The 12,972-nt window shown below is 38.1% G+C and overlaps 1 protein-coding gene across 1 annotated transcript in view; it reads left to right on the top strand.

The window, feature by feature from the left end:
• The window catches only part of AK9 (adenylate kinase 9), a 131,158-nt gene that overhangs the window by 34,634 nt on the left and 83,552 nt on the right, over window positions 1-12,972 (top strand). Inside the window, 8 exon segments of the mRNA XM_086707568.1 lie at window positions 669-767; window positions 2,484-2,623; window positions 2,704-2,884; window positions 6,370-6,514; window positions 10,141-10,239; window positions 10,326-10,430; window positions 12,330-12,362; window positions 12,365-12,406. Coding sequence (XP_086563694.1) covers window positions 669-767; window positions 2,484-2,623; window positions 2,704-2,884; window positions 6,370-6,514; window positions 10,141-10,239; window positions 10,326-10,430; window positions 12,330-12,362; window positions 12,365-12,406 — 844 coding nt within the window.

Raw genomic sequence — 12,972 nt, 5'->3', positions numbered from 1 at the left:
CTAATTCTGCTGTAGCAAATTAGGTGGCTTAAAGTGACAAAAATTTTATTTTCTTATAGTTCTAGAGGTTAGAAATAAAAAAAAAATCAAGGTGTTGGCCAGGCCTTGCTCCCTCCAAAGCCTCTAGGGGATGATCCAGCATTGCCTTTTCCAGCTTCTGGTGGTCCCAGGCATCTCTTGGATCATGGCAGCCAACTCTAAGATCTGCTTGCATCTTGACATGGCTGTATTCCCTCTTTCTGAAGAGTTCCCACAGAACTAGATCTCTAAGGACATGAATATTTGGGGACCAGAGGGCAAACTGTTATGGATTGAATTGTGTACCCCCAAAAGATATGTTGAGGTCCTAACTTCCAATACCTGTGAATGTAACCTTATTTGGAAACAGGATCTTTTCAGATGTAATCAAGTCCAGATGAGTTCATACTGAGTGAACTCAATACTAACCCAATATGCTGGTATCCTTGTAAGAGAAGAGACTCGACACACAGGCAGAAGATAGCTATGTGACATCAAAGGCAGAGATTGGAGGAACACCAAACATTGACAGCAAACCACCAGAAGGTGGAGGCAAGGAAGTATTCTACTCATAAGCTCATCACTGTTACAGAGTATTTGAGGTGTTCAAATGCCAATGTATTTAAATATTTCTTCTTTAACAAATTTAGACAGTTATGGACCGACTTAAATATCTGAACCTAAAAAGAGCAGCTGTTTTAACTAAACTTCAGAGTGCAGAAGAAGAAATTAATGACATAATGGACAATGTAAGTTATTTTTAACTGTTTGAAAGTCTATCTTTTCACTATATGTTGTGGCCTTAATTTAATGTATTCTTTCAAGGTATAAAAGGAATTTCAGGATACCTTTCACAAGAATGGGTTTGATTTTTAGGAAGAAGCTGTAATAATTAACACAAATTCTAGAAACACTAAACACAACAAAACTCTTGATGGGGGTCCTGGGTGGTTCAGTCGGTTAAGTGTCCGACTTCAGCTCAGGTCGCATGATCTCACAGTTCCTGGGTTTGAGCCCTGCATTGGGTTCTGTGCTGACAGCTCAGAGCCTGGAGCCTGCTTCGGATTCTGTGTCTCCCTCTCTCTCTGCCCCTCCCCCACTCACACTCTGTCTCTCTCTGTCTCTTAAAAATGAATTAATGTTAAAATATTTTTTAAAATAAATAAATAAATAAGATAAACACAAAAGTCTTGAAACAAAGACAATAAAATCAAAACAACCACAAGAATAATGAGAAAGAAACTCAATTTCATTTTAAAAATCTTGCAACACCAAAGAAAGCAGAGACATCATAAAAGCCCTCAGCTCTATAAACACTCATTTATTCCTTCAAATCATTGAACCCTTTTTTCATATAACTACTGCGTTCCTGACACTATTGTATTATGGATGTGACAATGGTTGAGAGAGGAGCGTGGTCTGCCATTCAAACACCCTTTCCTGGAGAGAATGCTCAGCGTCTGCTTTTCAAATACTTTTCCCAAGTTTGGACAGGAAGTAGAGATGATAAGGAAAGAGCGACCGCCTCCTGGCTTAACTACATACGTTTCAGTCCCTGGTTCGTTGTCTGTAGACTCCATCGAGAAGGGTGGTAGCCTAATGTGGCCCACTGATTATGTTATTGGTTTCATGCAACTCCTCTAAGCAGCGACAGTCTCCTTAACAGTTAGCTACTTCTTTCAACCTTCAGTTTCCAACATTCATGCAGCATCCCCCGCAGTGTGCATGCCTCTTTACTCTCTGATGCTACAGAGGTCCAGGTGAGACCCCATTCTCACCTGTCCTCTACAGTCAACTCTGGAGCCAGCAGATACGTGTGAGATCTACATCTGAAGGTTGGAGAGAGCGTACCTGGATCCTTTTCCCCCTGGCAGTTGCTCACCATGCTCTCTCTCCCCGGCTCTTTCGTCCCCTGCTAAGGTAGCATGAGGACAGTGAACCCCTCAGCAATCTGCAGTCTGTGGAAAAGTGGACCTAACTTCTCTGGAGGGCACCAACAGAGGAATACTGAGGGGCACTTTTTATCTTAAAAACAAAAGAGCTAAATAAATGCAAAAAAAAAAAAAAAAAAAAAAAAGCAACCTGTATATAACATGTTACAATTTAAAAACTTAGTTAAACTAAGAATCTGGTGCATTTTCAAACCTTTTCAGTAAGAATTTTTTCAAATCAGGTAATACAAGAAGATCATAAAAAACATTCTATCTACATTATAGTCTTTCTACTTTATAGCACAAAATGCTCGATAAAATTTAAACCAGGGTCATAATAGAAATGACAACTATTTGTCTTATTACATTTTGGACAAGTACAGAATGTTTGCAATTAAGAAAAAAAGCCAAAATTTTCTTAATAAATTCTTTCTTAAATAGCAAAGCACTACCAACTAAAAAATTAAATACTTCATACTGTTAATTTTAGCAAAATGATGCCCACATTTTTAGTGCGGTATTTGTGATTAACAGGATGAGCTGTTCCGTACTCTTGCATCTTATAAACTTATCGCACCAAGGTATAGATGGCAGAGAAGCAGATGGGGACGTACATGTCCTGTGACTTTAAAAGAAGGTAACATTTATCCAGGACTACCAGACTTTTCCGTGAGGTAAGTAAGATTTTCACAACTTAAATTTAAAACTTGTCCGTACCTCTTTTCAGTTGTTTATGATTATGGCATATTTTAAGTTTTCTAGGTAAAATGTACTGTCTTTCATCAGAAGAAGCATTAAAAAAATTTTTATTGAACCCACGTCCCTATCTTCTTCCGCCTATGCCGGCACCACCATTTAAAGTATTCATATTTGGACCTCAGTCTTCAGGGAAAACAACACTTAGCAATTTGCTTGCAGAAAATTACAAAGGAAAGGTAAGTACTCATTCAGCTAGCTAGCTATCTACCTACCTATACTTGACTATAATTTGTAGGACTTTCGGATTCACAAGATTTGTATTTAGTGTTCTTAATTTCACACCGTCAATTGGGTAATTGTTTCACTGGGTTTGGTGTGGGGAAAGCCTCCCCCTTGCTGCTTATTGCAGTTTCCGAGTCCACAGCCTTTCCCTGCTTCCCCAAAGCCCCCAGACTTGACTGCTATGTCATGTGGACTGTTTTGGTTTCATTCATCTCCTGTTTCCTGGGTCACAGTCCTAGGTCACCATCCCTCTCTCCATACAGTCACTCCTGCCATCATCCTTAGTATCTGCCAAGATGACCCTCTGTGGTGACAGACACCCTGGCCTGTCCATTCCTTGGCCTCTCTCCCCAGAGATCTTGTTCTCCACCCTCAGTAAAGTGAAGAGAAATTATGTATAGTTTCGACCAGAGTGATAGCAGTAGAGGTGGTAAGGTGTAGGCAGATGGAGGGTATAATTTGAAGGCAGAACCCAAGGATTCGGTGAGGGGTTAGAATGGACAGCAGTTCTGCGAGGGCCAGTGTGCTGGAGTAGAGAACACAAGGGGGAAGGCAGAAGGTGATGAGGGCCGAAGATGTAGTCAGACAGAACACTGCAGCCCTGAGAAGAAGGAGTTTGGATTTCTTTCAAGTGCTATTCCTTTGAACTCAGGGGTGACATTTTCTATTTGCTTTAACTTTTTAACTCTAACATATGACAAACAAACAGAAAAGTGAAGCTCAGTGAATTATCACCAAAAAAACCCCATATAACCACCACCCAGGACAAATATGGAGTTGCCAGCACCCTGAAAACCCCCTCATGCCTCTTCCCAATGTTGATCCTCTTATTCCTTCCACAAATGTAAGTTCTGCCCCGAACTTGATGGTATTCACTCCTATTCTTTTCTCTTATGGTTTTACCTTGGAAGTGTACATCCAATGCCATAGATTAGTTTGCATGTTTTTTTTTTTTTTAACTTTCTAGACTTAGACAATTTATGTTCTTTGTGCCTGGCTTTTTTCACTTAACATTATGATGATGATATTTATGCGTCTTGTTTATACATGTTACTGCATATAGCCTCGATCTATGTATTTTTTATTGCATTATATTGATTGTATTATATTATAAGTTATTTATCCACTTGAGTGTTGATAAAATTTGGATTGATTACAGTTTGAGTATTATGAATAATATTGCTATAAACATTCTTGTACATGTCTTATGGTGCACACATGGTATCTTTATATGTTTTGGAGATATATCTAGTAGTAAGATTCCTGGGACATTGAGTATGCAACTTGTGTAGAGAATGCCAAACTTTTCCAAATGAATTCTATCCATTTATAACTTGATCAGCAGTGTGTGAGAATTCTGTTATTCCACATTTCTTCCAACTTTCGTTATGGTCAGTCTTTTTAATTTAAGCCATTCTAATAGGTGTATCTCCCTGTGGTTTTAATTTGCATTTCCCTGAAATGAATGAGGTTAGACATTTTTTCTTTGTTTATTGGCCATTCAAATATTCTCTTTTTGAAATGTTTGCTCAAGCCTATTGGGCATTTGAAAAAAAATTTTTTTTACATATTATTGGTAGGAATTCCTTAAATTGTCTATATGCAAGTTCTTTTTAGATAATAAGCATTATGAATATTTTCTACCACTCTGTGGTTTATCATTACCACATATGGTTTGTTTACAAACCACAAACATTATATTAAAGTATGTGTCAGACAAAGGAATTATAAGTTTAAAATATAAAGAGCTCTTACAAACCAAAGTGCAGATGAAGCCCTAATGGAAAAAAGTAGCAAACAAACAATTCCCAAAATAATAGATACAACAGCATAGCCATTAATCATGAGAAAATGGTTATCACCTCCCTGATAACCAGAGAGATGCCAAAAAACCCCAGAGATCTGTCAATCTCACTGTTGGAGTTGAAAGATCACTGTTAATACCCAATATTGATGTGTGGCTAGGATGTGGAGAAGTACATTTTCATATAATGCTTGTAAGAGCATAACCATTAGGGATGACAATTAGAAATATGTAACAGCCTAAAGTCCTTTGCATATCCTTTATGGTCTTATATTCAGAATATATAGAGAATTATTACCCGGTTTTTTAAATGGCCAAAAGTTGAACATATGATTAAAAACAGAAGGCGAGTGATTGACCAACAGCACCCAAAAAAGAAGGTCAAAATGAATTGTGATCAGGGAAATGTGAATTTAAACTACAACGAGATACTTCTTCACACCCGCTACAATGGCTAAAATTTAAAAGATTCACAAAACCAAGTGTTGGTGAAGATGTGGAGTAACTGTAATTTGTATACATTTGCTGGTAGGAAAGTAAAGTAGTCCAACCACTTTGGAAATGGTTTAATGGCTTATTGTAAAATCAAATACACATTTGGGGCGCCTGGATGGCTCAGTCAGTTGAGTGTCCGACTTTGGCTCAGGTCATGATCTTACGGTTCGTGAGTTCGAGCCCTATGTCGGGCTCTGTGCTGACAGCTCGGAGCCTGGAGCCTGCTTCGGATTCTGTGTCTCCCTCTCTCTCTGCCCCTCCCTCGCTTGCACTCGGTCTCTCTCTATCTCTCTCAAAAATAAATAAACATTAAAAAAATTTTTTTTTCAATCATATACACATTTACAATATGACCCAGTAATTCCACTTCTAGGTATTTGTCTAAGAGAAATAAAAACATATGACCACAAAAAGACTTCCTCACAAATGTTCATTGCTAGTTTATTTATATAACAGCCCCAAACTGGAAAAACGCAAGTGTCCATCAATAGATGAATGAATAAAAAAAAAAAAAACCTGCGGCATATTCATTCAGTGATACTGCTTAACTATAAAAAGGAACTGATTACTGATGTATGCAATGACACTGATGAATCTCAAAAACAGTGTATAAAGGAGAAAAGGTTAGAAAGATTACATACTAAATGGCTCTATTTATATGAAGTTCTAGAAAAGGCAAAACTAATATATAGTGACAGAAAACAGAAAGTAGTGTCCAGGGCCCAGGAACTAACTATAAAGAAGCATAAGGGAACTTTCTGGAGTGATATAAATGTTCTATATATTGATTATAGTTGTTATGTGTATATATTTGTCAAAGCTCATTAGACTGTATACTTAAAATGGATGCCTTTTGTTGTATGTAAGTTATCCATGAAAAATTGACTTAAAAATACGTAACTTGAATATATATTACATGATACATACATATATAAATACATCATACTACATGGAAAGTATGACTGAATTTCTATGAAAGCACGTACTCAAAAACATTGAATTCCGAAAATAACATACTTCAAGCAGCATTAAGATGTTTGAGATAGGTAAGTATAGATCTAGAAATAGATACGGGTGAACAATGTGTTTAATATTCATGTGATTTGTGCTTTTGTTGCTTTTCTCAAATATTCTTTGCAGGTAATTGACTATGCCAAACTTGTTCAACCACGTTTTGATAAAGCCCTTCAGTCATTAATAAGCCATACTATCGCTGAGGCCACCGAAGCAGCGATTAAAGCTGTGAAAGAACAGCTTCTCACAAAACTACAAGTTGAAAGACAAGGTGAACTATCTCTTTTAAATGCGTGTTCTAAGCTTAGGTCAACAGTTCAGCCTGGCTGCCTGAGGGCTAGGACCTGGTTTGCTCTCCTCGATCCCCTAGCATGTTGTATGGTGCAGCCTCTTAATAATGGGTTGAAGACACGAATATACATAAACCTGATTCGTGAACAGAGAAAAGATTTCAGTCCTAAGCTTGTAAGGAAAGGAATCAGAAAGAGCTTCCAAATTTGGTTTTACTATTATGGATTTGCTGGCTGGGCAGAGACTGAGTAGAATTTATATACCTTCATTTACACCAATTGTGACAACACTCCGCCTGATTCTTGTGGAGTTTACATTGTTGTTGTTGTTGCTGCTGCTGCTACTTTAGTATGTAGGTGTGTATGTCAGCCCCCATGGTAATTAAGTTTTTCTGGGGCACCTGGGTGGCTCAGTCAGTTGAGCATCTGACTTCTGATTTGGGCTTAGGTCATGATCTCACAGTTCTGAGATTAAACCCCACATCGGGTTCCATGCTGACAGTGTGGAGCCTGCTTGGGATCCTCTCTCTCCCTCTCTCTCTGCCACTCCCCCGCTCATGTGCGTGTACGTGCCCTCTCACTCTCTCAAAATAAATAAATAAACTTTTTTTAAAAATTATTTTTTTCTATTTGGGGAATTTTAATTTCAAATTCAAAACAGTTACAAAGAGGCACCTGGGTGGCTCGGTCAGTTTACCATTGGACTCTTGATATTGGCTCAGGTCATGATCTCACAGTTTATGGGATCAAGCCTATGTTGGGCTCTGTGCTGACAGCATGGAGCCTGCTTGGGATTCTCTCTCCCCCTCTCTCTGTCCCTCTCTTGCTTGTGTGCACTCTCTTCTATTTCTTAGAATAAATGAATAAATATGAAAAAAAAATTTAAAACAGTGAAACTGGAAGAAGCCTTAGTGATCAATTAACACAGTTCTGTAACTCTCCAGATGAGGAAAACTTTTTACATAAATTGGAAAGCTTCTGTCGTTTTCTATGCTTGAAATTATTTAAATAGCAAGGAAATTATCTCTTCCTACATGGCACTGTTAAACTTTTGCTAGGAAAAAAAACAGGTTATTTGCCTAACGAATCTGCCTCTTTCCTTTCTCATTAGCCTACAAACAAGTAAAAGAGTCCAACACGGTGCCCAGGGGATTGCAAAAACAACAGCAAAAAGACCAGTATTTAAATTACCTGCCATCCAAAAGATCATCCAGATGATTCAGAATGAATTTAAATTTTAGTATGTTATCTTCAAAGAAAAACCAAAAGTTTTTAAAATATTCATGGACAACTCACAAACTAAAGCTTGAGAAATATTGACCAAGATGGCTTGTTATTCAACTTATTTAAGGCTTGACAAAATGAATTCATTAACTCACTCAACTTGAGTACCCACTGTGTATTAGACATGATTTAGGCACTGGGCCACAGCAGTTAACAATACACAGAAACTCCTGTCTTTGTGATTGTTACATTTTAATGAAATACAGAGGAGGAAAAAAGAAACAAGTGAACAAATGGAAAAAATATAACACAGTAGTAGGTCAGGCGGTAATGAGGCAGGGGTGCTGGTGTGTTAGGATGAGCAGGGAAGAGAGGACATTTAAATGAAACCTGGATCAGGAGAGCAACTAGTTGGGCTTCAGTTAAGAAGAGTAGTGATCAGTAATGTTTCTTGGAGTCTGTAGTGATTCCTTTCATATCAAATTGTGGCATGAAATCATAGATTTTAGGTCTTGCCACAAATTGCTTTCTTCCACTGGAATTTAGAAACAGAGGCCATCTCTTATATACTGCAAACTTAAAAATCTCTTCCTTTCCTTTTTCAAATTCAGTAATTATTCTAAATCTGACAGTAGGGTTCTTAAAATCATTTTAATTGGAATTTTCTTGCTAGTTCCACTAATTTCCTAGTTTTGCTAATTTCACTCCCAATATACTTTTTTCTTTCATTGTTGTTTTTTTTCAATATATGAAGTTTATTGTCAAACTGGTTTCCATACAACACCCAGTGCTCATCCAAAAGGCGCCCTCCTCAATACCCATCACCCACCCTCCCTCCCCTCCCTCCCACCCCCATCAACCCTCAGTTTGTTCTCAGTTTTTAAGAGTCTCTTATGCTTTTGCTCTCTCCCACTCTAACCTCCTTTTTTTTTCCCTTCCCCTCCCCCATGGGTTTCTGTTAAGTTTCTCAGGATCCACATAAGAGTGAAAACATATGGTATCTGTCTTTCTCTGTATGGCTTATTTCACTAGCATAACACTCTCCAGTTCCATCCATGTTGCTACAAAGGGCCATATTTCATTCTTTCTCATTGCCACGTAGTATTCCATTGTGTATATAAACCACAATTTCTTTATCCATTCATCAGTTGATGGACATTTAGGCTCTCTCCATAATTTGGCTATTGTTGAGAGTGCTGCTATGAACATTGGGGTACAAGTGCCCCTATGCATCAGTACTCCTGTATCCCTTGGGTAAATTCCTAGCAGTGCTATTGCTGGGTCGTAAGGTAAGTCTATTTTTAATTTTTTGAGGAACCTCCACACTGTTTTCCAGAGTGGCTGCACCAATTTGCCTTCCCACCAACAGTGCAAGAGGGTTCCTGTTTCTCCACATCCTCTCCAGCATCTATAGTCTCCTGATTTGTTCATTTTGGCCACTCTGACTGGTGTGAGGTGATATCTGAGTGTGGTTTTGATTTGTATTTCCCTGATGAGGAGTGACATTTGGCATCTTTTCATGTGCCTGTTGGCCATCCGGATGTCTTCTTTAGAGAAGTGTCTATTCATGTTTTCTGCCCATTTCTTCACTGGGTTATTTGTTTTTCAGGTGTGGAATTTGGTGAGCTCTTTATAGATATTGGATACTAGCCCTTTGTCCAATATGTCATTTGCAAATATCTTTTCCCATTCCGTTGGTTGCCTTTTAGTTTTGTTGGTTGTTTCCTTTGCAGTGCAGAAGCTTTTTATCTTGATGAGATCCCAATAGTTCATTTTTGCTTTTAATTCCCTTGCCTTTGGGGATGTGTCAAGTAAGAAATTGCTACAGCTGAGGTCAGAGGTCTTTTCCTGCTTTCTCCTCTAGGGTTTTGATGGTTTCCTGTCTCACATTCAGGTCCTTTATCCATTTTGAGTTTATTTTTGTGAATGGTGTGAGAAAGTGGTCTAGTTTCAACCTTCTGCATGTTGCTGTCCAGTTCTCCCAGCACCATTTGTTAAAGAGACTGTCTTTTTTCCCAATATACTTTTAAGAAAAATTTGTCAGTGGAGAATATTGAGGGTTTCTTTTAACATAGAAAATTCTATAATAACACAGGGAATGACAGCCAACATGGATTAGGCTTCCTGTGTGCCAAGCATTTTCTAAGTGTTTGCTTCTATTATCTCATTTAATCCTTACAACAGTGCTTTCAGTTTGATAATCCTCATTTTGGCCAATAGAAATTGAAACAGAAATCAAATGATTTGCCAAAGCCACACTCTCTGAATCAGAACTCACACACAAGTCTGTCTGTCTTTAAAAAGCGGAGGATTTAATCACTATACCTGTCTCCCTACCCCACGGCTATATTTGCTAACACAGTCCATTACTATCTTTCAACAGAGTCAACTTTAAGAGAACTTGAAAGGAAGGAGTATGACAAGTTCCCAACTGATGTGGATAAGAGCTTAGAAGAGATGCAGTCTTCATTTGATGAAGATGGTAATAAATATATTGCTGATGTTCTTAGCCATATCTTTCCCACTATAAACAGATTAGCTGATAAAGCGTATTATTCTTTCATGCAGTGTTCACTCGTGAATACCAAAGAGAAAGCTCTTTAGAAGACAGTGAAGACAAAAAGACTTCAGAAAATATCCTCGGTGATCAAGCCTCTAAAACTGGTAAAGATGGTAACAAAATGAATGTGACTCATGCCATGCTTATGGATCTTATTTCCATTTATTTCATATTTTATCATGTTTGTATTGAAGCTTAAAATTATCCCCCAAATTGGACACTTATGTTGACATAGTTGGAATCACTAGTTTAATGAGTATGAAGTTTTATAGACAGAGTCAGATTGCTTTGCACAAAAGTTATTCCAAATAATGTTCCCACAGTAATATACAAAATATGTGCTATTGTTTTCTTGATATATTCTCTTTTAAATATAATTTAAATTTTCATTTGTCTATTTCTGAAATATAATTTTTAATATTTGTTAACCATTTATACTTCCTCTTTTCTGAGTTGACCATTTTGGTCTTGTGCTAATTTTTCCAAATTGTTATATCAATTATATGGTTTCTACAATAACTTGCTATATTAGTAACTTATTTTTTATATTTTTTTCCACATTGGGTGGTTTGTCTTTTAAATCATTTTGCTGTTTTTTTCGGGGCGCCTGGGTGGCGCAGTCGGTTAAGCGTCCGACTTCAGCCAGGTCACGATCTCGTGGTCCGTGAGTTCGAGCCCCGCGTCGGGCTCTGGGCTGATGGCTCAGAGCCTGGAGCCTGTTTCTGATTCTGTGTCTCCCTCTCTCTCTGCCCCTCCCCCGTTCATGCTCTGTCTCTCTCTGTCCCAAAAATAAATAAACGTTGAAAAAAAAATTTTTTTTTTAAATAAATCATTTTGCTGTTTTTAAAGTAGAGGGATTTTTCATATTTTTGTAGTCAAATCATTACTTTCACTTTGTTTATTTCTTCCATTTACTTTCACACCTTACAAAGCCTTCCTCTCAACCAGAGATTTAATATATACTTATATGCTTTTTTTTCTATTGGTCCAACCTTTTGGTATTTAGTTTTAAAATGCATCTGTAGGGGTGCCTGGGTAGCTCAGTCAGTTAAGCGTCTGACTTCAGCTCAGGTCATGATCTGACAGTTTGTGAGTTCAAGCTCTGCGACGGGCTCTGTGCTGACAGCTCAGAGCCTGGAGCCTGCTTCAGATTATGTGTCTCTGCCCCTGTCCTACTCACTCTCTTTCTCTCAAAACAAACATAAAAATAAATGAATAAATAAATAAATAAGTAAAATGCATCTCTAAGTTATTGTGTTTTAAGATATAGAGCTGGGGTTTTGTTCGTTTGGTTGGTTGATTCCTCCTGATTCAGACAGATGTATGCCTGGCTGTGGTATATTTTAGTATCATAAAAATTGAACCGGCCACTGTCAGACAATTATGTATGGCACTTCTCCAACACGCACACGCACACACGCATACACACACACACACACACACACACACACACACTTCACAGGAAGACCCCAGACATTAAAATTTTGGTCAAGTAGCATCTGGGAGCCCCATCTCAGCTGCTGCAGAGTTCCTAGGACAAATACACAAAGACAGCCCCTTCCCCATACTGTCTGTTTTCTCTTTGAGGGAGGCAGTCCAAGGTAGAAGCAGGCATCAGGGCCTCTACCTACTGCTGGAGTGATGCCAGCACTTGCCAGTATGCCCACATATAAAAGCATTCTCCCTGCCCTATCTGTCTGAGATAAGCACAGCCTTTACCTGTTGGAGGTAAGAGACTGTTAGTTACATCAGGAAGGGCAAATTTGATTTTTTTTTTCCAATTTAGATCCATTGGCATTATATGAAACTAAAATTACACTTGTCACTATCTTTATTTTTCACTGCTGATATTATGTGCCCTATTGTTTACCTATTTGATTACTATGATTATAAATTTAATTAAAAAAATTAGGAACACGAGTCCTGGCTCCCTGGTCCCATACCACACTCTTCTTTGGGAATCACCTACAATTAATACTCTTCTTTAGGTGTTAACAGTGTTTTATTCACAGATGAAACCAGTGGAACATCTACATTTAAAAGAAGTTTCTAAGCTCTAGTCAAGATCTTAAGTTGTGGACTTCAAGCTGTATTATGAAGTTATAATCATCAAGACAGTATGGTACTGGTACACAAACAGACACTCAGATCAATGGAACAGAATAGAGAACCCAGAAATGGACCCACAAACGTATGGCCAACTAATCTTTGACAAAGCAGGAAAGAATATCCAATGGAATAAGGACAGTCTCTTCAGCAAGTGGTGCTGGGAAAACTGGACAGCGACATGCAGAAGAATGAACCTGGACCACTTTCTTACACCAGACACAAAGATAAACTCAAAATGGATGAAAGACCTCAATGTAAGACAGGAAGCCATCAAAATCCTCGAGGAGAAAGCAGGCAAAAACCTCTCTGATCTTGGCCGCAGCAACTTCTTACTCAACACATCTCCAGAGGTAAGGGAAACAAAAGCAAAAGTGAACTATTGGGACCTCATCAAAATAAAAAGCTTCTGCACAGCAAAGGAAACAATCGGCAAAACTAAAAGGCAACCGACGGAATGAGAGAAGATATTTGCAAACGACATATCAGATAAAGGGTTAGTATCCAAAATCTATAAACAACTTATCAAACTCAACACCCAAAAAACAA

The sequence above is a fragment of the Puma concolor genome, chromosome B2 (assembly GCF_028749965.1).
Source record: "Puma concolor isolate L17-30 chromosome B2, mPumCon1.1.hap2, whole genome shotgun sequence".
Classification (NCBI taxonomy): Eukaryota; Metazoa; Chordata; class Mammalia; order Carnivora; family Felidae; genus Puma; species Puma concolor.
Note: the sequence above shows the minus strand (reverse complement) of the source record. Positions and strands in the feature narration are given on the sequence as shown.